This window comes from Heterodontus francisci, chromosome 7, assembly GCF_036365525.1.
Source record: "Heterodontus francisci isolate sHetFra1 chromosome 7, sHetFra1.hap1, whole genome shotgun sequence".
In the NCBI taxonomy this organism is placed as follows: domain Eukaryota; kingdom Metazoa; phylum Chordata; class Chondrichthyes; order Heterodontiformes; family Heterodontidae; genus Heterodontus; species Heterodontus francisci.
Window position 1 is genome coordinate 11501845 of NC_090377.1, and position 26762 is coordinate 11528606.

Below are 26762 nucleotides of genomic sequence, written 5' to 3' on the forward strand. Positions count from 1 at the left end.
GCTGGTACACTGTCACAAGTTATTGCAGCTAATCTTTGCATGTACTGACCTGTCCGGTCGTGATTTCCCTCGTCACAACATAACCATCGCTTTGTTTTTTCATGTCTGTCTTCCTAACCAGAGGTTGTTCCTTCAGCTGTACAGGAGCAGCCCAAAAGAAAACACAAGTGAAAGAATTTCTGTCAACATCTATCGATCATACAAGGATGTTTTGAGACACTCAGCGTGCTTCAGAACCAATAATTTGGAGCTAAAACCTCAAAGGTGTGAACATCAGAGAAAGGGTGCCAGAAACAACATCCAATCAGCAAACATTCCTCACCAGACAACAATTAAACTCTTGAGTTACTGAGAATAATGTCAAAGGAGTCATAGTGGTCCCACTTCAGAGACTTGAGTACAAAAATCTAAGCTGACACTCCAGTGCAGTACTGAGGGAGTGCTGCATTGTCGGAGGTGCCATCTTTCAGATGAGACGTTAAACCAAGGCCCCAACCGGTCTCTCAGGTGGATGTAACAGATCCCATGGCACTATTTCGAAGAAGAGCAGGAGAATTCGCCCCAGTGTCCTGGCCAATATTTATCCCTCAATCAACATAAAAAACAGGGCGGCACAGTGGCGCAGTGGTTAGCACCGCAGCCTCACAGATCCAGCGACCTGGGCTCAATTCTGGGTACTGCCTGTGTGGAGTTTGCAAGTTCTCCCTGTATCTGCGTGGGTTTTCTCCGGGTGCTCCGGTTTCTTCCCACAGCCAAAAGACTTGCAGGTTGGTAGGTAAATTGGCCATTATAAATTGCCCCTAGTATAGGTAGCTGGTAGGGAAATATAGGGACAGGTGGGGATGTGGTAGGAATATGGGATTAGTGTAGGATTAGTATAAATGGGTGGTTGATGGTCGGCACAGACTCGGTGGGCCGAAGGGCCTGTTTCAGTGCTGTATCTCTAAACTAAACTAAAGATGATCTGGTCATTATCACATTTCTGCTTGTGAGAGCTTGCTGTGCACAAATTGGCTGCCTCATTGCCTACATTTGAACAGTGACTACACGTCAAAAGTACTTCATTGGCTGTAAAGCGCTTTGGGGTATCCGATGTTTGTGAAAAGTGTTATATAAATGCAAGTTTTTCTTTTTATAGGAGAATCACTAGACAGGAAGAAAGACTTGCATCTTTAAAGGCCTCAGGACACCCCAAATCATATTAAAGCCTATGTTTGAAATAAAGTTATATTGTGGGAAACGCACCAGCTAATTGGTGCACAGCAAGATCTCACAAACAGAAATCACGAGATAATCTTTTGTATTGATGTTGATTGAGAGACAAACTTTGGTTAGGACACTGGGGACAACGTCCTTACACTCCTTCAAACAGCAGCCATGGGATCTTTTACAACTGCCTGAAAAGTCAGATAAGGCCCTCAGTTTAATGTCTCATCCGAAAGACGGCACTGTCAACAGTGTGGCACTCCCTCAGTGCTGAGGACCAGAGGAAATAATTTCTCTCTGTCTACACTACGGCACACGGAGTGTAGCTGAGATTTTGTGCTCAAGTCTCTGGAGTGGGGCTCAAACCCACAAGCATCTAACTCAAAGGCAGGAGAGCCAGACACTGAGCCACAGCTAACACTTGCAGCTGTTAGGGTGGTAAGTAGTACAATAGGCAGAATGCAACATGGCTGACAAAAAAAATTTGAGTAGTTTGATTTTGAGTTCAATATTAATTCTTGACTGGCAGCTCAGACAAAAATGTGAGCGATTTGATTGGTTTTAAACAGCTTCCTCATTCCTGCTTGTGGGTATACAGATATTTAAGCCAATCGTTCACATATAAGGTATGGCAACTGTTAGACCCAAGGCTTTTAATTAGAGAGAACACCAAGCACTGAAGTTGAAAGTTGCAGGAATTGTTACTGGAGATTTGCACACGGACTTTGAGAGGTATCTTCAGTCTATTTCAATAGAAATACATTGAATTTGCAGGACAGAAATAGCCATTCGGCCCAACTGGTCTGTCTGGCAATAATGCTCCACAAGCCTCCTCCCTCCCCTCTTCATCGCACTCTATCAGCATATCCTTCCATTTGTTCACCTATCACCCCATTGGCTCCTTGGTAAACATCTCGATTTTGAAATTCTCATCTTTGTTTTCAAATCCTTCTGTGGTCTTGCCCCTCCCTATCTCTGTGATCTCACCCAGCCGCACAATCCTCCGAAATCTCTACATTCATCTAACTCTGGCCTCTTGGGCAGCCTGATTTTAACTGCTCCATCATGGGCAGCTGTGCCTACAGCTGCCTGTGCCCTAAGCTCTGGAATTCCTTCCCTAAACCTCTCTGCCCTTCTTCCTAAGGCACTCCTTTAACCAAGATTAACCTCTTTGACCAAGCTTCTGTCCACCTGTCCTAATATCTCCTTACATGGTTCAGTGTCAAATTTTGCTTTACAATGCTCCTGTGAAGTACCTCGGGTGTTTTATTACATTAGAGGCGATATATAAATACAAGTTGCTGTTATTGTTGCTGTTATTCCCTTCTCTCTCATTTGCTTAAATAGCCTCCCCTTAAATGTATCAATGATATCTGCCTCAACTACTCCCTGTGGTAGCAAGTTCCATTCTCACCACCCTGGGTAAAGGTGTTTCTCCTGAATTCCCTATTGGATTTATTGGTAACTATGACCCCTGGTATTAATCTTCCTGACAAGTGACAACAGCAAAACAAAAAGTAGTAAGGCAATGAATTACCTTTACATACTCATAGTGATGTTGCTCCAATGTTTCAAGACCTTGAGAGATGTAAGCTGTAAAATAAAGCTGTGTTATAAGAGTTGCCTGAGAGAGGAAAATGCACAGTGTAGCATCACACTGAGACTAGGCCACAAGCTCTGCCTCTAGTCTCCCTGAGCTGGAAGAAATCAAACAAATCAGCCACGGTTCCAACTCTGGATCACCACCAGCAATTCGGAATTCAGTTAAAAAACACTCTTGAAATAAAAGTCCAGTGTCAGTAACAGTGACCATGAAAACTGTCTAGTTGTTGTAAAAACCCACCTGGCTCACTGGTGCCCTTTAGGGGAAGGATACCTGCCGTCCTTAGCCTGAATGGGCCGATGTGTGACTCCAGCCCCATACCAACCTGAATGCCCTGTGAAGTAGCCCAGCAAGACACTCAGTTGTACCGCTACCCCAACAGATTCACAAAGAAGGCCCACCATCACCTTCTCAGGGCAACCAAGGCATGGGCAATAAATGGCCAGCCTTGCCAGCAACGCCCACGCCCCAAGATTGAATTGTTAAAAGATGATCAGCAACTGAATTAGCCAAACTATTGTCCTGCAGCAGTCTGGTTGAGGCCAACTTTCTACCATGCACTGAACAGGAACTTGTTGGGGGAGAGAATTTGTCCGAATTACTACTTAAAGAAAGAACAAACTTGCATTTCTATGGCGCCTTTCATAACCTCAGGCCATCCCAAAGCGCTTTTGAAGTGTAGTTGGTGTTGTATTGTAGGAAACACAGAAGCCAATTTAGGCACAGCAAATTCCCATAAAAAGCAATGTGATAAATGATCAGATGTTAGTTGAGGGATAAATATTGACCAGGTCATCAGGGAGAATTCCCCTACTCTCCTTCGAAATAGTGCCTTGGGATCCTTTACATTCACCTTCTTGTGTTTAATGTCTCATCCAAAGGTCGGCACCTCCAACAGTGTAGCATTTGCTCAGTACTGCGCTGGAGTGTCAGCCTAGATTTTGTGCTCGTGTCTGGAATTGGACTTAAAGGCACAACATTTCAACTGATGATTAACGTTATCAATCCCATCTTACTAACTAAAATCAATAAAAATTGATATAAACTGCTGCAGGTTTGATGCTGGCCTTTCACCTCTGGGGCTGCTACGTTTCCTACATTACAACAATGACTGCACTTCAAATGTACTTCATTCACTGTAAAGCGTTTTTGGATGTCCTGAGGTTGTGAAAGGCGCTATATAAATGCAAGACGTCCTTTCTATTATTAAGGCCTGAGTCAGGTTTCCGCAACTCTGGATTTGCAAGTTATGGTTTTGCAAGCGGAAGGCTCTGCGTTAGTCTCAGAGATGCCACAGCTGCCCCCAATGAAACAATATGGTACATGCATCAAATAGTGCAGCATCGAGCCATTCAGAACAGATCTGATTCTTGGTCAGTGCTGATCTCAGCCAGAATGACAGTAGTTAGTACTCAGCAACTGGACTGGGATTTTGGCAGTGAGGGGACAAGAAGATACAGTTGCCTGAGTGAGACATTTGCCAGAGTGAATTTGGTGCATGTGGGAATTCGGTGCAGAGGGGGAAAGAGGGGCTCCTTTTCCTGTCTTCTTCCTTTGACTCCAAAGTATCCAACTTTCCATTACTTCAGCTTAAATTATTAACTAATTGTCTAATTAAAAAATAAGATTGTACAGAGATGGCAGGCAGGTGGCGCGCTGCAACTGCAGCATGTGGGAATCTGTGGAATTCACTGTAACCCCGGACAACCATGTCTGCAGTAAGTGTCTGCAGCTTGCACGACTTCAGCTCAGACTTGCTGAGCTGGAGACTGAATTTCAGACATTGCGGAACATCAGGGAGGGGGAGAGTTACCTGGATACTTTGTTCCAGGAGGCAGTCACACCCCTTAGAGTAGGGAGAACATTAGAGATGGCCAATGGTCAGGGACAGGAGGGTGTGACTGCAAGTGAGGCAGGTAGGGGGAATCAGCATGTAGTGATGGTGGAGCCTCAGCCCCTGACCTTGTCCAACAGGTACCAGGTACTTGCTACCTGTGTGGATGAAAAGAAGGGCTGCAAGGTGGATGAGCAGACTGACCATGGCACCATGGTGAAAGATGCCATTCCAGTGGGAGGAGTGAAGAGGAATGTGGTAGTGATAAGAGACAGTATAGTCAGTGTAGCCGAACTGGGAGCTCCGACAGCTGCATTGCCTGCCCAATGCCAGGGTTAGGGACATCTGCTCGCGGCTGGAAAGGAACCTGGAGTGGGAAGTGGAGGATCCAATTGTGGTGGTCCATACAATTCAAAGGGTTCAACAAAAGTACATTCCGTTCAAAAACAAAAACTCGTCAAGAAAGACCCATCCGTAGCTCACTCAGGAGGTTAAGGAGAGTATTAGACTAAAAGAAGAGGCTTACAATGTTTCAGAAGATAATAGCAAGTCTGAGGATTGGGAGTGTTTTAGAAACTAGCAAAGGGCCACCAAACACTTGATAAAAAGGGAAAAATAGAATATGAGAGTAAACTAGCCAGCAATATAAAAACAGATTGCAAGAGCTTTTATAAGTACATGGAAAGGAAGAGAGTAGCTAAAGCAGACGTTGGTCCCTTCGAGGCAGAGGCATCATGGGGAATGAGGAAATTGCAGAGGCATTGACCAAACATTTTGTGTCTGTCTTTACAGTAGAAGACACAAATTCCATACCAGAAATAGGCAGTAAACTAGGGGCTAAAAAGAGTGAGGAAATTAAGGATATTGATATCAGCCAAGAAAAAAGTATTGGAGAAACTTGAGGCACTAAAATCTGACAAGTCCCTGGGACCAGGTGGCCTACATCCTAGGGTTCTACTAGAGATAGCCGCAGAGATAGTGGATGTGCTGACTATGATTTTCCAGAATTCCTTAGATTCAGGAATAGTCCCATCAAAATGGAAGTTGGCAAATGTTACACTGCTTTTCAAGAAAGGAGGTACAAAGAAAACAGGGAACAGGCCAGTTAGCCTAACATCAGTCATTGGGAAGATGCTGGAAACTATTGTTGAAGAAGTCTTAACATTGCACTTGGAAAAGCATAGTATGATTAGAACAAGTCAGCATGGTCTTACTAAAGGGAGATCCTGTTTGACAAATTAATTAGAGTTTTTTGAGGATGTAAATAGTAGGGCAAATAAAGGGGAACCAGGTGCGGTCCGAGAGCTTCAAATCAGCTCGAGAGGGGAGCGGTCCGAGAGCTTCAAATCAGCTCGAGAGGGGGAAGCGGTCCGAGAGCTTAAGAACAGCGCGAGAGGGGAGCGGTCCAAGAGATTCAGAACAGCGCGAGCAGGGAGCGGTCCGAGAGCTTCAAATCAGCTCGAGAAGAGAGTGGTCCGAGAGCTTCAGAACAGCGCGAGAGGGGAGCGGTCCGAGAGCTTCAAATCAGCTCGAGAGGAGAGTGGTCCGAGAGCTTCAAAACAGCGCACGAGGAGAGTGGTCTGAGAGCTTAAAATCAGCTCGAGAGGAGAGTGGTCCGAGAGGAGAGCGGTCCGAAAGCTGGGGCTGGGGCTCAGTCTGTGAGCGCACCACATTCAGAGAAAAAATAAAAAGTGACATCACAAGGAAACAGGTAAGTGATTATTTGGTGAGTATTTTGTTATTTTCCTCATTTATCTTTCAAAACTCAGGTAATTTATCAGTAATTGTAAGGATTTATTAGTATTCGTAAAGTTCATTAGTGGCATTAAACCTTATTGGGAGTAGGGTAAGGTCTACAGTTTTTTATATAAGTAGTGTTTTTTTTAAGGAATCAAGATCCCTAGTGTAAATAATATCTAATTTTTGAGTAATTTAAGGAAGTAAATTAAGGGTAAGTCATGGCAGGGCAGCTCGGCAGAGTGGAGGGCTCCTCCTGTGCAATGTGGGAAGTCAGGGACACTTCCAGTGTCCAGGGCAAACACGTATGCAGGAAGTGTCTCCAGCTGCAGCTACTCGAAATCTGTGTTTCAGATCTGGAGTGGCGGCTGGGGACACTGTGCAACATCTGCGAGGTTGAGATCATTGTGGATAGCACGTACAGGGAGGTGGTCACACCGCAGGTAAAGACTGTTCAGGCAGAAATGGAATGGGTGACCACCAGGCAGAGTAGAAGAACTAGGCAGGTAGTGCAGGAGACCCCTGGGTCCATTTCCCTCTCTAACAGCTTTTCCACTTTGGATACTGTTGGGGGAGATAGCTTCTTAGGGGAATGCAGCAAGAGCCAAGTCTGTGGCACCACGGGTGGTTCAGCTGCCCAGGAGGGGAGGAAATAGAGTGGGAGAGCTATAATGATAGGGGATTCTAGCGTAGGGGTACAGCTAGGCGTTTCTGTGGCCACAAATGTCACTCCAGAATGGTATGTTGCCTCCCTGATGCTAGGGTCAAGGATGTCACGGAGCGGCTGCAGAACATTCCAAAGGGGGAGGGTGAACAGTCAGAAATCGTGGTTCACATTGGTACCAACGATATAGGTAGAAAGAGGGATGAGGTCCTGCAACAAGAATTTAGGGAGCTAGGTAGCAGATTAAAAAGCAGGAACTCAAAGGTTGTAATCTCTGGATTACACCTGGTGCCACGTGCTAGTGAGTATAGGAATAGGAGGATAGAGCAGATGAATGCGTGGCTGAAGAGATGGTGCAGGAGGGAGGGCTTTAGTTTCCTGGATCACTGGGTCTGTTTCTGGTGAAGGTGGGACCTGTACAAGTGGGACGGGTTGCACCTGAACGGGAATGGGTTCAACATCCTTGCAGGGGGGTTTGCTAGTGCTGTTGGTGGGGGGGGGGGGGAGGTTTAAACTAATTTGGCAGGGAGGTGGGATACAGAGTGGAGGTACAGTACGGGGTGATGCACAGCCAAATATAGAAGAGAAACTAAGTCAGTCTGGAAGGCAGAGCAACTATAGACCTGTTTAGGCACAAGCGAATAATGCAAGGCTGGATTGCATCTAATTTAATGCAAGGACTCTTACAAGTAAGGTAGATGAATTGAGGGCATTGATTACCATATGGGAATATGATATTATTGCTATCACAGAGACATGGTTGAGGGAAGGGCAGGACTGGCAGCTCAATATTCAAGGTATAGAATCTTCAGGCGTGATGGGGGTGGAGGGGGGGGGGTTGTAAAAGAGGAGGTGGCATTGCACTATTGATCAAGGAGTCAATTACTGCAGTAAGGAGGGATGATATCTTAGAAGGTTCCTCAAATGAGGCCATATGAGTAGAACTTAAAAACAAAAAAAGTCAATCACTTTGCTGGGAGTGTACTACAGAACTCCAAACTGTCAGGGAGAGATAGAGGAGCAGATATGTAGGCAAAGCTCAGAGAGGTGTAAAAGTAATAGGGTAATAATAGTCGGGGATTTCAACTTCCTGAATATTAACTGGGATAGTCTTAGTGCAAAGGGCTTAAAGGGTGCAGAATTCTTAAAGTGCATCCAGGAGAGCTTTTTGAGCCAGCATGTAGAAAGTCCTACAAGAGAAGGGGCGGTACTGGACCTAATCCTAGGGAATGAAACTGGACAAGTGGTAGAAGTGTCAGTGGGGGAACATTTCGGGAATAGTGACCATAACTCTGGAAGATTTAAGGTAGTTATGGAAAAGGACAAAGATGGACCAGAAATAAAGGTACTGAATTGGGGGAAGGCTGATTTCAATATGATAAAACAGGATCTGGCCAAAGTGGACTGGGAGCAACTACTTGTAGCAAAGTACATCAGACCAGTGGGAGTCATTCAAAAAGGAAATAGTGAGAGTTCAGGGCCAACATGTTCCCATAAAGATGAAGGGTAGGACTAACAAGTCCAGGGAACCCTGGATGTAAAGGGATATAGAGGATTGGATGAATTAAAAAAGGAGGCTTATGGCAGATTCAGAGGGCTGAAAACAGCGGAGGCCCTAGAGGAGTATAGAAAGTGGCGCACAGTGGTGAAGTGGGCGGAACAGTGGCGCAGTGGTTAGCACCGCAGCCTCACAGCTCCAGTGACCCGGGTTCAGTTCTGGGAACTGCCTGTGCGGAGTTTGCAAGTTCTCCCTGTGACTGTGTGGGTTTCTGCCGGGTGCTCTGGTTTCCTCCCACAGCCAAAGACTTGCAGGTTGATAAGTAAATTGGCCATAGTAAATTGCCCCTAGTGTAGGTAGGTGGTAGGAGAATGGTGGGGATGTGGTAGGGAATATGGGATTAATGTAGGATTAGTATAAATGGGTAGTTGTTGGTCAGCACAGACTTGGTGGGCCAAAGGGCCTCTTTCAGTGCTGTATCTCTAAATAAAAAAAATAAATAAATAAAGTGTCAGGGGGTACTTGAAAAAGTAATTAGGAGAGCAAAGAGGGGGCATGAAAAAACACTGGCGAGCAAGATAAAGGAAAATCCCAAGGTGTTTTATAAGCATATTAAGGGTAAGAGGATAACCAGGGAAAGATTAGGGACCAGTGTGGCAATCTGTGTGTGGAGCCGGAGGACGTAGGTGAGGTGTTAAATGATTACTTTTCATCTGTGTTCACTATGGAGAAGGACGATGTAGGTGTAGAGATCAGGGAGGGGATTGTGATATACTTGAACATATTAGCATTGAAAGGGAGGAAGTATAAGCAGTTTTAGCGGGCTTAAAAGTGGATAAACCCTCAGGCCCAGGCTGCTATGTAAGGCAAGGGAGGAGATTACAGGGTCTCTGACACAAATTTTCAAATCCTCTCTGGCCACAGGAGAGGTGCCAGAGAACTGGAGGACAGCGAATGTGGTACCATTATTCAAGAAGGGTAGCAGGGATAAACCAGGTAGTTACAGGCCAGTGAGTCTAACATCAGTGATAAAGAAATTATTGGAAAAAATTCTGAGCGACAGGATTAATCTCCACTTGGAGAGGTGGGGATTAATCAAGGATAGTCAGCATGGCTTTGTCGGGTAAGATTATATATAACAATTTGATTGAATTTTTCGAGGAGGTGACTAGGTGTGTAGATGAGGGTAAAGCAGTTGACGTAGTCTACATGGACTTCAGTACGGCTTTTGATGAGGTCCCGCATGGGAGATTGGTCAAGAAGGTATGAGCCCATGGGATCCAGGGCAATTTGGCAAATTGGATCCAAAATTGGTTTGTGGCAGGAGGCAGAGGGTGATGGTCGAGGGTTGCTTTTGCGATTGGAAGCCTGTGACCAATGGTGTACTGCAGGGATCGGTGCTGGGACCCTTGCTGTTTGTAGTGAACATTAATTATTTAAACGTGAATATAGGAGGTATGATCAGTAAGTTCGCAGATGAAATGAAAACTGGTGGTGTCGTAAATAGTGAGGAGGAAAGCCTTGGATTACAAGACGATATAAATGGGCTGGTAAGATGGGCAGAGCAGTGGCAAATGGAATTTAATCCTGAGAAGTGTGAGGTGATGCATTTTGGAAGGACTAACAAGGCAAGGGAATATACAATGGATGGTAGGACCCTAGGAAGTACAGAGGTCAGAGGGACCTGGGTGCACCTGGCCATAGATCACTGAAGGCAGAAGCACAGGTAGATAAGGTGGTTAGGAAGGCATATAGGATACTTGCCTTTATTAGCCGAGGCACAGAATAGAAGAGCAGGGAGGTTATGATGGAGCTGTATAAAATGCTAGATAGGCCACAGCTGGAGTGCTGTGTACAGTTCTGGGTACCACGCTGGAGGAAGGATATGATTGCACTGGAGAGGATGCAGAGGAGATTCACCAGGATGTTGCCTGGGCTGGAGCATTTCAGCTATGAAGAAAGGTTGGATATGCTAGGGTTGTTTTCCTTTGGGCAGAGAAGACTGACAGGGGACCTGATTGAGGTATACAAAATTAGGAGGGGCATAGATAGGAAGAAACTTTTTCCCTTAGCGGAGGTGTCAATAACCAGGGGGCATAGATTTAAGGTAAGGGGCAGGAGGCTTAAGGGGATTTGAGGTAAAATGTTTCCACCCAGAGGGTGGTTGGAATCTGGAAAGCACTGCCTGAAGGGCATTTAACATTTAAGAAGTATTTAGATCAGCATTTGAAATGCCATGGCATACAAGGCTACGGGCCAAGTGCTGGAAAATGGGATTAGAGTAGATAGGTGCTTCATGGCCGGCATGGACATGATGGGCCGAAGGGCCTGTTTCTGTGCTGTATAGCTCTATGACTCTATACCTGGATTTTCAAAAGACATTCGATAAGCTGCCACATAAAAGATTAATAGGCAAGATAGGGCTCATGGTGTTGGGGTAATATCGTCGCATGGATAGAGGATTGGTTAACAGACAGGAAGCAAACAGTGGGCATAAATGGGGCATTTTCAAGTTGGCAGGCAGCGAATAGTTACATGCCACAAGGATTAGTGATGGGGCCTCAGCTATTTACACTCTATATTAATGACTTGGGTGAAGAGACTGAGAGTAATGTATCTAAGTTTGCTGATGATACAAATCTCGGTAGAAAGGTAAACTGTGGGGAGGATGTAGAGAGGCTGCAAAGAGGTATAGACAGGTTAAGTGAGTGGGCAACAAGATGGCAAATGGAGTATAATGAAGTGTGAAGTTGTTCACTTTGGTCGTAAAAACAGAAAATCAGAATATTTTAAAAAAGGGATTAAACTGGTAAGTGTTGATGTTCAGAGAGACTTGGGGGTACTCGTACAAGGAACGCACAAAGTTAACATGCAGGTGCAGCAGGTTATTAGAAAGGCAGATGGCATGATGGCCTTTATTGCAAGGGGATTGGAGTACAGGAATAAAGAAGTTTTACTAAAATTGTACAGGGTTTTGGTGAGACTGCACTTGGAATACTGTGTGCAGTTTTGGTCCCACATTTAAGAAAGGATATAGTTGCACTGGAGGCAGTGCAGCGAAGATTTACTAAATTGGTCCCTGGGATGAGGGGGTTGTCCTATGATGAGAGGCTGAGTAAATTAGGCCTATATTCTCTGGGGTTAGAAGAATGAGAAGTGATCTAATTGAGACATACAAGATTCTTACCTTCCGGGAGTGGAGCAGAGAGGAGCAGAGCGGACCTGTGGGGAGAACGCTGAGAGCAGAGCCTATAAATCGAACCCAAGGATCGAGGCCCAGTCTCTTACCTTCCGGGAGCGGAGCTGAGTGGACCTGTGGGGAGAACGCCGAGTGCGGAGCATATAAATTGAACCCGAGGATCGAGGCCCAGTCTCTTACCTTCCGGGAGCGGAGTGGAGAGCAGTCGGACCTCTTCCAGCACGCCGGAGTTTTGAAAAAAAAGTTAACAGTGATGTTTCAGGAGAGCTGCAAGGTGATTGGTTGGTGAGTCACTGCTGTTAGGGAATAGCTCTAAATAGCTGGGTAAGTATCTCAGGTAAGAAAAGTTTAAAAGTTTAAAGTTTATTTCAAATATAGTCAGTAGAGTTTTTTTTTAGGGAGTTCTGTAGTAACGAAGACCAGGGAAGAAGGGCCCTCGAGTAACTGATATTATTGGACATTAAGATCTTCCAGAAGGTTTAATTTAATTTAAAGGATTAAGTCATGGCAGGAGAGCTCAAAGCCGTGGTGTGCTCCTCGTGCTCCATGTCGGAAGCCGGGAACATTTCCAGTGCCCGGGACCAGCATGTGTGCAGGAAGTGTCTCCAGCTGCAGCTCCTGGAAGCCCGGGTTTCGGAGCTGGAGCGGTAGCTGGGGACACTGTGGAGCATCCACGAAGTGGAGAATATCGTGGATAGCACGTATAGAGAGGTGGTCACACAGCAGGCTCAGACCCCACAGGCAGGAGGGGAATGGGTGACCACCAGGCAGAGCACTAGGCAGGCAGTTCAGGAATCTCCTGTGGCTATTCCCCTGCAAAACAGGTATACTGATTTGGGTACTGTTGGGGGGAATGGCCTCTCAGGAGAAAGCAGCAACAACCCAATTTGTTGCACCACTGTTGGCTCTGCTGCACAGGGGAGGAGTAAAAAGTGTGGGAATGCAATAGTTATAGGGGATTCAATTGTAACAGGAATAGATAGGCATTTCTGCGGCCACAAAAGAAACTCCAGGAATGGTATGTTGCCTCCCTGGTGCTAGGGTCAAGGATGTCTCAGAGCGGTTACAGGACATTCTGAAGGGGAAGAGTGAACAGCCAATGGTCATGGTACACATTGGTACAAACAATATAGGTTAAAAAAAAGGATGAGGTCCTAAAAGCAGAATATAGGGAGCTAGGAAGTAAGTTGAAAAGTAGGACTTCAAAGGTAGTGATCTCAGGATTACTACCAGTGCCACGTGCTGGTCAGAGTAGAAATAGCAGGATATATCGGATGAATACGTGGCTGAAGAGATGGTGTGAGGGGGAGGGTTTTAGATTCCTTGGACATTGGGACCAGTTCTGGGGGAGGTGGGACCAGTACAAACTGGACGGGTTACACCTGGGCAGGACCGGGACTGATGTCCTCGGGGGAGTATTTGCTAGAGCAGTTGGGGAGGGTTTAAACTAAAATAGTAGGGGGATGGGAACCTTTGCAAGGAGTCAGAGGAGCGGGGATCAAAGACAAGAACAAAAGACAGTAAGGGGAATAAGAAAAGTGATAGGCAGAGAAATCAAGGGCCAGAATCAAACAGGGCCACAGTGAAAAATAGTGGGAAGAGGACAAGTAATGTTAAAAAGACAAGCCTTAAGGCTTTGTACCTTAACGTGCGGAGCATTTGCAATAAAGTGGATGAATGGATCGCGCAAATAGATGTAAAAGGGTATGATATAGTCGGGATTACGGGGACATGGCTGCAAGGTAACCAGGGATGGGAAATGAACATCCAGGGATATTCAGTATTGAGGAAGGACAGACAAAAAGCAAAAGGCGGTGGAATTGCATTGCTGGTTAAAGAGGAAATTAGCACAATAGTGAGGAAAGATATTAGCTCTGACGATGTGGAATCTGTATGGGTAGAGCTGAGAGACACTAAGGGGCAAAAAACGTTAGTGGGGGTTGTATATAGACCCCCAAACTGTAGTGGTTATGTTGGGAATGGCATTAAACAGGAAATTAGAGATGCATGCGATAAAGGAACATCTGTAATTATGGGTGACCTTAATCAGCATATAGATTGGGAAAATCAAATTAGTCACAATACCGTAGAGGAGGAATTCTTGGAGTGTATACGGGATGGTTTTCTGGACCAATACGTTGAGGAACCAACGAGAGAACAGGCCATCCTAGACTGGGTATTGTGTAATGAGAGAGGAATAATTGACAATATAGTGGTGCGAGACCCCTTGGGGACGAGCGACCATAATATGATAGAGTTCTTCAGCAAGATGGAGAGTGAGGTAGTTAACTCTGAGACAAGGGTCCTGAATCTTAGTAAAGGAAACTATGAAGGTATGAAGCATGAGTTGACCATGACGGGTTGGGAAATGTTACTTAAAGGGATGACGGTGGACAGACAATGGCAACCATTTAAAGAGCGCATGGATGAACTGCAACAATTGTTTATCCCTGTCTGGCGAAAAGTAAAACGGGAAAGGTAGCCAAACCGTGGCTTACAAGGGAAATTAGAGACAGCATTAGATCCAAGGAAGAGGCATATAAATTTGCCAGGATAAACAACAGACCTGAGGATTGGGAGCAGTTTAGAATTCAGCAAAGGGGGACCAAGGGATTGATTAAGAAGGGGAAAATAGAGTATGAGAGCAAGCTTGCAGGGACCATAAAAACTGGCTGTAAAAGTTTCTATAGGTATGTGAAAAGAAAAGGATTGGTGAAGACAAATGTAAGTCCATTACAGTCAGAAACATGGGAATTTATTATGGGGAATAAAGAAATGGCTGACCAACTAAATGCATACATTGGTTCTGTCTTCACAAAGGAGGACACAAATATCATACCAGAAATGTTGGGGAACACAGGGTTTAGTGAGAGCGAGGAACTGAAAGAAATCAGTATTAGCAGAGAAATGGTGTTGGGGAAATTGATGGGATTGAAGGCCAATAAATCCCCAGGGCCTGATGGTATGCATCCCAGAGTATTTAAGGAAGTGGCCCGAGAAACAGTGGGTGCATTGGTGGTCATCTTCCAAGATTCTATAGACTCTGGAACAGTTCTTACAGATTGGAGGGTAGCTAATGTAACCCCACTATTTAAAAAGGGAGGTAGAGAAAAAGCAGGGAATTATAGACCAGTCAGCCTGACGTCGGTAGTGGAGAAAATTCCATTATCAAAGATTTTATTTTTATAGCAGAGCACTTGGAGAACAGTGGTAGAGTCAGACAGAGTCAGCATGGATTTACGAAAGGGAAATCATGCTTGACAAATCTACTAGAATTCTTTGAGGATTTAACTAGTAGAGTTGATGAGGGGGAGCCAGTGGATGTGGTTTATTTGGACTTTCAGAAGGCTTTCGACAAAGTCCCACATAAAAGATTAGCATTAAAGCGCATGGGATTGGGGGTAGTGTATTGCATTGGATAGAAAATTGGTTGGCGGACAGGAAACAAAGATATAAATGGGTAACAAAGGATAGATGGGTCTTTTTCCGAATGGCAGGCAGTGACTAGTGGGGTACCATAGGGATCGGTGCTAGGACCCCAGCTATTCACAATATCCATTAATGATTTCGATGAGGGAACTAAATGTAATATCTCCAAATTTGCAGATCACACAAAACTGGGTGGGAGGGTGAGTAGTGAGGAGGATGCAGGGAGGCTTCAGGGTGATTTGGACAAGTTGAGTGAGTGGGCAAATGCATGGCAGATGCAGTATAATGTGGATAAATGTGAGGTTATCCACTTTGGTAGCAAAAACAGGAAGGCAGATTATTATCTGAACGGCTATAAACTGAGAGAGGGGAATATGCAGCGAGACCTGGGTGTTCTCGTACACCAGTTGCTGAAGGTAAGCATGCAGGTGCAACAGGCGGTAAAAAAGGCAAATGGTATGTTGGCCTTCATAGCGAGAGGATTCGAGTACTGAAGCAGGGATGTCTTGCTGCAATTATACAGGGCCTTGGTGAGGCCACACCTGGAATATTGTGTGCAGTTTTGGTCTCCTTATCTGAGGAAGGACGTTCTTGCTATAGAGGGAGTGCAGCGATGGTTTACCAGACAGATTCCTGGGATGGCGAGACTGACGCATGAGGAGAGATTGAGTAGGTTAGGATTATTATCGCTGGAGTTCAGAAGAGTGAGGGGGGATCTCATAGAAACCTATAAAATTCTAACAGGACTTGACAGGGTAGATGCAGGAAGGATGTTCCCGATTGTGGGCGAGTCCAGAACCAGGGGTCATAGTCTACGGATACGGGGTAAACCTTTCAGGACTGAGATGAGGAGAAATTTCTTCACCCAGAGAGTGGTGAGCCTGTGGAATTTGCTACCACCGAAATCAGTTGAGGCCAGAACATTGTATGTTTTCAAAAAGGAGTTAGATATAGCTCTTGGGTCTAAAGGGATCAAAAGGTATGGGGCGAAAGCGGGAACAGGCTACTGAGTTGGATGATCAGTCATGATCATAATGAATGGTGGAGCAAGTTCGAAGGGCCGAATGGCCTACTCCTGCTGCTATTTTCTATGTTTCTATGGAAGGGCTTGGTAGGGTAGAAGCTGAGAGATTGTTTCCAGTTGTCGGGTAATCTAGAACACGGGGCCACAGTGTCAGGATAAGAGGCCAATCATTCAGGACTGAGATGAGGAGAAATTACTGCAGTCAAAGGGTTGTGAATCTTTGGAATTCTCTACCTCAGAAGGTTGTGGATGCTCCATCACTGAATACATTTAAGGCTGGGATAAATAGATTTTTGGTCTCACAAGGAATCAAGGGATATGGGGAGCGGGCAGGAAAGTAAAATTGAAGCCCAAGATCAGCCATGATTGTATTGAATGTAGGAGCAGGCTCGATGGGCCATATGGTCTACTTCTGCTCCTATTTCTTGTGTTCTTGTGTTCTGCTCCTGAACATTATCCAATGAGCCCTGTTGAAGATGGGCACATCAAGCTCAGCTGCAATACCCTCTGAAGACAAATAGTCTCCTGACATTCGCTGCCTAAGCTGGCACATGAATAATTGCTTGAGCAAGCATGGTATGCCAATGCCAACAGAAGTGCAGCCCAGCCAAAGCCAGCAGTTGCAGGTGGGAAGGGTAAAAATGAAGAATGGGTGAAGGAGAAGGATTTATATGCATTTGCACTGCTTTAGAAGCTCGGGAATTGCGGCCATGGCCTACCTGAGATGGATGTTCCACATGGAATAGTGTCAATGGAGCCGTGGCTGTTGGCGTAAAGACTGAAACATGGAAATCCATGATACAGGATGGGCTGAATCGTGATGGTAAATTCACCAAGCTCTTTCCCTGTATCGGAAAACGTCACCAGGGAGTCCGTGAAGTAAATCATCTCGAAATCCTCCGCCACTGAAACACATAATTCATCATCTCGGAAATCAGCAGATTTATTAAAAATAGACATTGCAGTACTCTTTCAGCCCTGGGATCTAAGTTCAATTGCAACCCCGACTGGTGCACAACAAATTGCATTTATATAGCATCTTTAATGTCGCAAAAATGTTCGAAGGTGCTTCACAGGAGTGTCACCAGATCATGTTTGGCACCGAGCCACATAAGGAAATACTAGAACATGTGACCGACAGCTTTGTCAAAGACGTAGGTTTTAAGGAGCGTCTTAAAGGATGAGAAATAAAGAGACGAGGAGTTTAGGGAGTTTAAGTATCTAAACTGTGCTGTACCTGTCCTGGGAGTATTTGATGGGACAGTGTAGAGGGAGCTTTACTCTGTATCTAACCCCATGCTGTACCTAAACTGGGAGCGTTTGCTAAAACTGTGTAGAAGGAGCTTTACTCTGCATTTAACCTGTTCTGTACCTGTTTTGGCTCTACCTTGTTTCCAAATCCCTCCCTACCTCTGCAATCGCCTCACAGAATCACAGAATAATACAGTGCAGAAGAGGCCCTTCGGCCCATCGAGTCTGCACCGATGCATTAAAACACCTGACCTGTCTACCTAATCCCATTTGCCAGCACTTGGCCCATAGCCTTGAATGTTATGACGTGTCAAGTGCTCATCCAGGTACTTTTTAAAGGATGTGAGGCAACCTACCTCTACCACCCTCCCAGGCAGGGCATTCCCGACCGTCACCACCCTCTGGGTAAAAAAGTTCTTCCTCAAATCCCCCGCCCCTCACCTTAAACTTGTGACCCCTCGTAACTGACCCTTCAACTAAGGGGAACAGCTGCTCCCTATCCACCCTGTCCATGCCCCTCATAATCTTGTACACCTCGCTCAGGTCACCCCTCAGTCTTCTCTGCTCCAGTGAAAACAACCCAAGCCTATCCAACCTCTCTTTATAGCTTAAATATTCCATCCCAGGCAACATCCCGGTGAATCGCCTCTGCACACCTCCAATACAATCACATCCTTCCTATAATGTGGTGACCAGAATTGCACACAGTACTCCAGCTGTAGCCTTACCAAAGTTCCGTACAACTCCAACATGACCTCCCTGCTTTTGTAATCGATGCCTCGATTGATAAAGGCAAGTGTCCCAAATGCCTTTTTCGCCACCCTATTAACCTGCCCTTCTGCCTTCAGAGATCTATGGACAAACACGCCAAGGTCCCTTTGTTCCTCGGAACTTCCCAGTGTCAGTCCATTTATTGAATACTTACGTGTCACATTACTCCTTCCAAAGTGTATCAGCTCACACTTTTCAGCGTTAAATTCCATCTGCCACTTTTCTGCCCATTTGACCATCCCGTCTATATCTTCCTGTAACCTAAGACATTCCACCTCACTGTTAACCACTCGGCCAATCTTTGTGTCAAAGATTGTATCCTCCAGGCCCACAACCCTCCAAGATACCTGTATTCATCTAATCCTGGCCTCTGGCCTCTTCAGCAGCCCCCAATTTTAATTGCTCCACCATTGGCGGCCCTGCCTTCAGCTGCCTGGGCCTTAAGCTCTGGAATTTCTTCCCTAAACCTCTCCACCTCTCTCCTCATTTAAGGTGCCCCTTTAAACCCACCCTTTTGGTCAAGCTTTTGTTCATCTGCCCTAATATCACCTTATGTGGCTTAATGTCAAATTTTGCTTTATAACGTTCGTGGTAAGTTTTACTGTGTTATAAATGCTATGTAAATACCAGTTATTGTTGCACAAGACCTGGAAGTACTTGAAGCTGACAGTCTACACCTGATGTGGCAAATGTTAACATCACAGCTTAATGAAAGGATGCACGTTCATATACACAAACAAACACGCACATATGCACACAACTCTAACTAACTGCCGAGTATCGTGACACAGTATAAGCCACAAAATGTCAGCATTTCCTTTTCCATACTTTCCCTCAAAACGCTTCTAATGTCAGCTATCCCCCTCCGGCTAGAAAGGAGGAAGAGGTAGTCAGTCAATGGAAGGTGTCATCCAATCAGGTAGGAACCCAGGAAGTTCTAACCCTTGCCAAACACTGCTCATGCAGGTTTAATATCGGATACCATGCACACACACACATATATGTACATCACTGTTATCTGATAGAAATCGCTGACAAGCCCCAGGTGTGGCATTTTAACCATAACTTAGTAGAAAATGCCTGACACACAAAACAAGTAAATGTACTTCAGACATGGGTGTATATTTACTGAACATCTACCACCATTCAGTAACCAAAGATCTAAAGTCCTCACAGCAATCAAAAAACACTCACACATTCTGCTTTTCCTCTTACCATCTTACCGATAAATGCACAAAAATTTCACCTGAACATGTGCCAACATGAGTATTGAGGCCACACGCCCAACGACAGTGTCTATGCCTTTTTTTTTATTCACCAATCAGGGATGCAATTAGCCCCGTTGGATTCCCTGTTAGCCACATGTGGATAGTGTATGGGACAACGGTGATGAACAGACACATATATCTGAGTTGTTGGTCAGTGGAAGGGACACATGACAGGACAATGCCATATGTACAGTTCTGGCTGAGATTGGCACTATCTTCAGCCGTGGAAGAAGAACACTTACTGAATGAAGCCAGGAACTTAATGGCTTCAGGACTGGCTGTTGGCAAAGGCTCTGGTGGTGGCTGCTCTGGAGGTGGCGGCTGCTCTGGAGGTGGTGGCTGCTGTGGGGGTGCCGACTGGTCTTCTGCCTCAGGCTGATCTGGGGTTGCTAGCTCTGTAGGCTGATCCAACGATTCCTGGTCCACCAGATGTGTCTGAGAGAATTCCACCTCTGGAGCTTCCAGCTCTCCCAGGGATGTTGACTCTCCAGAGGATGCAGACTCTCGCGAGGATGTTGGCAGTGCTGGAAATTCCGAGGTCGACATTCTGCAATGTCCTTCCCTACAACACAAAACGAAAACTTCAGGCGAATGAATCCATTCACTTTGTGTAGCTCAAAAAGAGTAATTTTATCCTGTGCCCATCAAAAAAACAACATTTCGCCCATCCCACGGTTTTCCTCGCCCTCACACTCCCTCTCCTTTTGCGAAGGTGTTGACACGTGCCAGGCTCTGTTTCTGCAGTAACTCACCATTGCCTATCATGAAGCAGGCATCCAAGGAAATATCTCTCAGAAGAACCGATACCTTCCAGCAAGCAGATGAGATCTCAAAGTTGCTGATCTCCAGAGGGACCAGAACTTTGCATTCACCAGAATGGCACCGGGGCTAAAAGGGTTAAATTATGAGGATACTTTGCAAAGACTCGGCCTGTATTCCCTCAAGTGTAGAAAATTAAGGGGTGGTCTAATTGAGATGTTTAAGATGATTAAAGGAGTTGATAGGGTAGATAGATAGAAACTATTTCCTCCGGAAATGTCCAGAACAAGGGGCACAACCTTAAAATCAGGGCTGGGCCGTTCACGGGTGATGTCAGGAAGCACTTCTTCACACAAGGGTAGTGGAAATCTGGAACTCTCTCCCCCAAAAACTGTTGAGTCTCAGGTGTCAACTGAAAATTTCAAAACTGAGATAGACAAATTTGTGTTAGACAAGGGTATTAAGAGATATGGAACTAAGATGAGTAAATGGAGTTAAGATACAGATCAGCCATGGTCACACTGAATGTCAGAACAGACTCAAGGGGCTGAATGGCCTCTAGTTGTTCCTATGAGACTGGCTTTTTTCTTTGTCCTGATGGTCAATGGGGTACAGTTGTACAGGTGCTGGAAATCACAGCGACCTGGCCCCATTTTATTTGTATTCGTTCATGGGATGTGAGCATCGCTGGCTAGGCCAGCTTTTATTGCCCATCCCAAACTGCCCTTGAGAAGGTGATGGTGAGTCACCTTCTTGAACCGCTGCAATCCAGGTGGTGTAGGTACTGTTACGATCACCTTGTTCATGGCAATGTGTTAATTTTCTAGAAGTAACATTTAATTTGGGGAATTGATTTTTTTTTTAATGCAAGGCAAATGAAAACACCTGGTTTGAGAAGCTGGTTACAAATCAAAGGATGGCCCAAGTTTATCTAGTAAGGTTATAATGGGAAGTGTGAAGATCCTAAACAATGGGAATCTCTTGGAACCTCTTGATGGAGACAGTGTGTCTGCAGCTGCCTCAATCAGGGGTTTAAATTATTAATATAATTTTCCAGAACAAAGAAAAGATTTGGAGTTGGAAATAGTTTGTTTAAATTGCTATCTGGGACATCCTACTTGTACCACATTGCTATAGCGATAGATGATGCAGGGGATGCCTGTTAGTGTTTTGATCTGTGTGCTTGCTGCCAGACAAGCTATTGGTCACAGTTGGCTTTTGGAAAGCTGTTGGCTCTGGGAGCAGCTGGACTCAGGAGCAACGAAGCCGTCGAGAACAGGGGTGGTTCTGTTTGGAGGCAGGCTCATGCTCAACCTGGGAAGTTCAGATCTTGGAGATTTTATACCTCAAAAGAGCGCTGAGAAATTAAGGAAATCAAAGTGAATTCCTAAGAGCTATTGGTACATTTTGGATTCGTCCCAGGAGAATTGAACCAAACCGCCAAGATCCTGTAACATATAGATGAATTCTTGGGTGGACGTAACAGTCAAACAGGAGTATTCTGTTGAGATTTAGAGTTTAAAATATTTGCTTTTGTGTTCTGTTAAGATTTTAAGTTTAAAATATAAATTTTTCCAAATTGTAGTGTTAAATTAGTAGTGTTTTGCTTTATTTAACTCTTGTACAGTAAAGTTTTTTGTTTAAAACCTGAAATCATGCGGCATAATTCTTTCAGCAATAACTGGGAATCCGACTTTCTCTTTTTAAAAGTTAACGGTCTCTAACGGGATTGTAACAGTAGACCTACAGTGAAGTCAGGGAGGGGTGTTCCAGGATTTTGACCCAGTGACAGTGAAGGAACGGTGATATAGTTCCAAGTCAGGATGGTGTGTGACTTGGAGGGGAACTTGCAGGTGGTGATGTTCCCATGCATCTACTGCCCTTGTCCTTCTAGGTGGTAGAGGTCACAGGTTTGGAAGGTGGTTTTGAAGAAGCCGTGGCAAGTTGCTGCACTTTTTGTAGATGGTACACACGGCTGCCACTGTGTGCTACTGGTGGAGGGAGTGAATGTTTAAGGTGGCGAATGGGGTGCTGCTCAAGTGGGCTGTTTTGTCCTGGATGTTATTGAGTGTGTTGAGTATTACTGGAGGTGCACTCATCCAGGCAAGTAGAGAATATTCCATCACACTCCTGACTTGTGCCTTGTAGATGAGGAGTCAGAAGGTAAGTTACTCACTACAGAATTCCCAGCCTCTGATCTGCCCTTGTAGCGACAGTATTTATATGGCCGATCCAATTCAGTTTCTGGTCAATGGTAACCCCCAGCATGTTGATGGTGGGGTATTCAGCAATGGTAGGGGGAGAAGGTTAGGTGGTGCCATTAGCCAAAGTCTGTTTTCACCCACAGTCTGTCACATGTATGCACTTTCCAGGAGGAAATGAAACACTTGCATTCCTAAAATCATAGAATCACACAGCACAGAAGGAGACCATTTGGCCCCTTGTGCCTGTGCTTGCTCTTTGAAAGAGATATCCAGTTAGTGTCTGACCTCCCCTGCTCTTTCCCCCAAGCCCTATACATTTTTCCGTTTCAAGTTGTTATGACTGACAGCTCAAGTCAAAGCTCCCATTCAAAATATACGATTCTGATGGTGGGAGAAACGCACTATTATTTAAATTCGGTCCCTCCACAGATCGCCCAACATATCATTTTAAACTTTCCAAATTAAAGAAAGACCCAGCCAAATTGTACCATCTATTAACCCCCGAATGACGTGAACCAAACCAAATGTCTTTAAATCACAGAATCACAGAATCAAAGAATAATACAGTGCAGAAGAGGCCCTTCGGCCCATCAAGTCTGCACCAATGCATTAAAAACACCTGACCTGTCTACCTAATCCCATTTGCCAGCACTTGGCCCATAGCCTTGAATGTTATGACGTGCCAAGTGCTCATCCAGGTACTTTTTAAAGGATGTGAGGCAACCTACATCTACCACCCTCCCAGGCAGGGCATTCCAGACCGTCACCACCCTCTGGGTAAAAAAGTTCTTCCTCAAGTCCCCTATAAACCTCCCGCCCCTCACCTTAAACTTGTGACCCCTCGTAACTGACCCTTCAACTAAGAGGAACAGCTGCTCCCTATCCACCCTGTCCATGCCCCTCATAATCTTGTACACCTCGATCAGGTCACCCCTCAGTCTTCTCTGCTCCAGTGAAAACAACCCAAGCCTATCCAACCTCTCTTCATAGCTTAAATGTTCCATCCCAGGCAACATCCTGGTGAATCGCCTCTGCACCCCCTCCAATGCAATCATATCCTTCCTATAATGTGGCGCCCAGAATTGCACACAGTACTCCAGCTGTGGCCTTACCAAAGTTCTGTACAACTCCAACATGACCTCCCTGCTTTTGTAATCTATGCCTCAATTGATAAAGGCAAGTGTCCCATATGCCTTTTTCACCACCCTATTAACCTGCCCTTCTGCCTTCAGAGATCTATGGACAAACACACCAAGGTCCCTTTGTTCCTCGGAACTTCCCAGTGTCAGGCCATTCATTGAATACTTCCGTGTCACATTACTCCTTCCAAAGTGTATCACCTCACACTTTTCAGCATTAAATTCCATCTGCCACTTTTCTGCCCATTTGACCATCCCGTCTATATCTTCCTGTAACCTAAGACACTCCACCTCACTGTTAACCACTCGGCCAATCTTTGTGTCATCCGCGAACTTACTGATCCTACCCCCCACATAGTCATCTATGTCGTTTGTATAAATGACAAACAATAGGGGACCCAGCACAGATCCCTGTAGTACGCCACTGGACACTGGCTTCCGGTCACTAAAACAGCCGTCTGTCATCACTCTCTGTCTCCTACAGCTAAGCCAATTTTGAATCCACCTTATCAAGTTACCTTGTATCCCATGTGCATTTGCTTTCTTGATAAGTCTCCAATGTGGGACCTTGTCAAAGGCTTTGCTGAAATCCATGTAAACTACATCAACTACACTACCCTCATCTACACACCTGGTTAAATGCTCAAAAAATTCAATCAAATTTGTTAGGCATAACCTCCCTCTGACAAAGCCATGCTGACAATTCCTAATCAAATTTTGCCTCAAATCAACAAATTAACTTTTTAATTAGAAAAATTAAATTCTACTGAGACATAAACAACATTTAAAATAGAAAAAATTTAGAGTCCTTGCAGATTTACGCTCTTGCTGGAGGTGGAGCAGTCCAAGGTTGCTTGAAGTCCTCACAGCCGTTCGATGGGGAGAAAAAAGGTTCTTCAACAGTAGAACAGTCTGTAGTCTAATTTAGAAGTTGAAATTGATGCTTTTTCTCCAGCAATGAATTTTAACAATTAACAACTTGCAAACACTTTTTAATGAATCAATTTGGCTTTAGAATTTTTTGAGGGATAAAAGATTGTCACAGTCTAACTTCCCTTTCTTAAGTTTAAATTATCAGAGATCTCTGTTTTGGCTTGACCTTTTTCGAATTTTGAGAGAGAATAATAAATAAACAGACTAAATTATCTTCCTTCAGTTTAAATAGCCTGAGAGCCCTCCTTTCAGGTGCTAACACACAACTGCCTGTCTGTTTTTTCTGAGTTAGAACAGTCTGTTTCCACTATAAGCCAATTCAAAATTAAATTGTAACAATGTATCTCTCGCTCTCTGGTCCTGAATGGCTGTATCCCAGGCAACAAGAATGCATTCTTTGACTCAGTTTTTGCAACTTACTGCGTTAAAGCAGTACCGTTCCCTTTCCAGCCTTAAAGGCACAGCGCATTCTTCCCAAAAAACAAAAATTACAAGATCATAACAAAGTAATTAACTAATTCCCTGTTGAAAGTTACTATTGAATTTTCTTCCACCACCCTTTCATTTGAGTGCATTCCAGATCACAACAATTCACTGCTTAAAAACATTCTCCTCATCTCCCTCCTGCCTTAAATCTGTATTCCCTGGTTACTACAATCCTGTCAGTATAAACAGTTTCTCCCTGTCTACTTCAACAAAACCCCTCTTGATTTTGAACTCCATTAAATCTCCCCTTAACCTTCTCTGCTCTAAGGAGAATAATCCCAGTCTCTCCACACAACTGATGTCCCTCATCCCTGGTACCATTTTAGTAAATCTCCTCTGTACCATTACCAATGTTATATTCTAGAAAGTCAGCTGGTGAAAGATAGTACTGGAGCCAATCATTACTCAGTCTAATATTTATCTACACAGTGAAACATTACAAGCATACACCTCCTAACTCAATCATACCATATTATCTAAATGGTGAGAGATTGCAGTACTCTGAGTTGCAGAGGGATCTGGGTGTCCTAGTGCATGAATCGCAACAGGTTAGTATGCAGGTTCAGCAAGTAATTAAGAAAGCTAATCAAATGTTATAGTTTATTGTGAGGGGAATTGAATACAAAAGTAGGGAGGTTATGCTTCAATTATACAGGGCATTGATGAGACCACATCTGGAGTACTGTGTACAGTATTGGTCTCCTTATTTAAGGGAGGATGTAAATTCGTTGGAAGCAGTTCAGAGAAAGTTTACTAGACTAATAGCTGGAATGGGTGAGTTGTCTTACGAGGAAAGGTTGGACAGGCTATGCTTGTTTCCGCTGGAGTTTAGAAGAGTAAGAGGTGACTTGATTGAAATATATAAGATTCTGAGGGGTCTTGACAGGATGGATGTGGAAAGGATGTTTCCCCTTGTGGAAGAACCTAGAACTAGGGGTCAATGTTTAAAAATAAGGATTCGTCCATTTAGTATAGAGATGAGGAGAATTTTTTTTCTTTCAGAGGGTTGTGAGTCTTTGGAACTCTCTTCCTCAAAAGGCAGTGGAAGCAGAGTCAGAGTCATAGAGTCATACAGCACAGAAACAGGCCCTTCGCCAGAAACTGCCTGAAGGGGAGGTAGAGGCAGGAACCCTCACAACATTTAAGAAGTATTTAGATGAGCACTTGAAATGTCATAGCATGCAAGGCTACGGGCCAAGTGCTGGAAAATGGGATTAGAATAAATAGGTGCTTGATGGCCGGCATGGACACGATGGCAGAAGGGCCTGTTTCTGTGCTGTATAGCTCTATGACTCTATGACTAAGACACTAGTTTGGCCTCAGCTGGAGTATTATGTCCAGCTCTAGGCACCACACTTTAGGAAAGATGTGAGGGCATTGGAGAAAGTACAGAAAAGATTCACGAGCACAGTTCCAGGGATGAGGAACTTCAGTGATGAAGATAGATTGGAGAAGTTAGGACTGTTTTCCTTGGAGAAGAGAAGGCTGAGAGGCGATTTGATAGACGTATTCAAAATCATGAGGGGATTGGACAGTGTGGAGAGGGAGAAACCGTTCCCACTCGTGAAAGGATCGAGAACGAGAGGGCACAGAGTTAAAGTAATGGGTAAGAGAAGCAGAAGTAACATGAGGGAAAACTTTTTCACGCAGCGAGTGGTTAAGGTCTGGAATGTGCTGCCTGAGAGTGTGGTGGAGGTAGGCTCAATTGAAGCATTCAAAAGGGAATTAGACTGTTATATGAAAAGGAAGAAATTATT

At 44.8% G+C, this 26762-nt stretch overlaps 1 protein-coding gene across 1 annotated transcript in view; it reads right to left on the minus strand.

The window, feature by feature from the left end:
- The window catches only part of catip (ciliogenesis associated TTC17 interacting protein), a 50329-nt gene that overhangs the window by 14386 nt on the left and 9181 nt on the right, over positions 1-26762 (minus strand). Inside the window, exons 2-5 of the mRNA XM_068034465.1 lie at positions 19727-20046; positions 16914-17099; positions 2744-2799; positions 50-136 (exon numbers count right to left, since the gene is read on the minus strand). Coding sequence (XP_067890566.1) covers positions 50-136; positions 2744-2799; positions 16914-17099; positions 19727-20030 — 633 coding nt within the window. The 5' untranslated portion in view covers positions 20031-20046. The remainder of the gene's footprint in view (positions 1-49; positions 137-2743; positions 2800-16913; positions 17100-19726; positions 20047-26762) is intronic.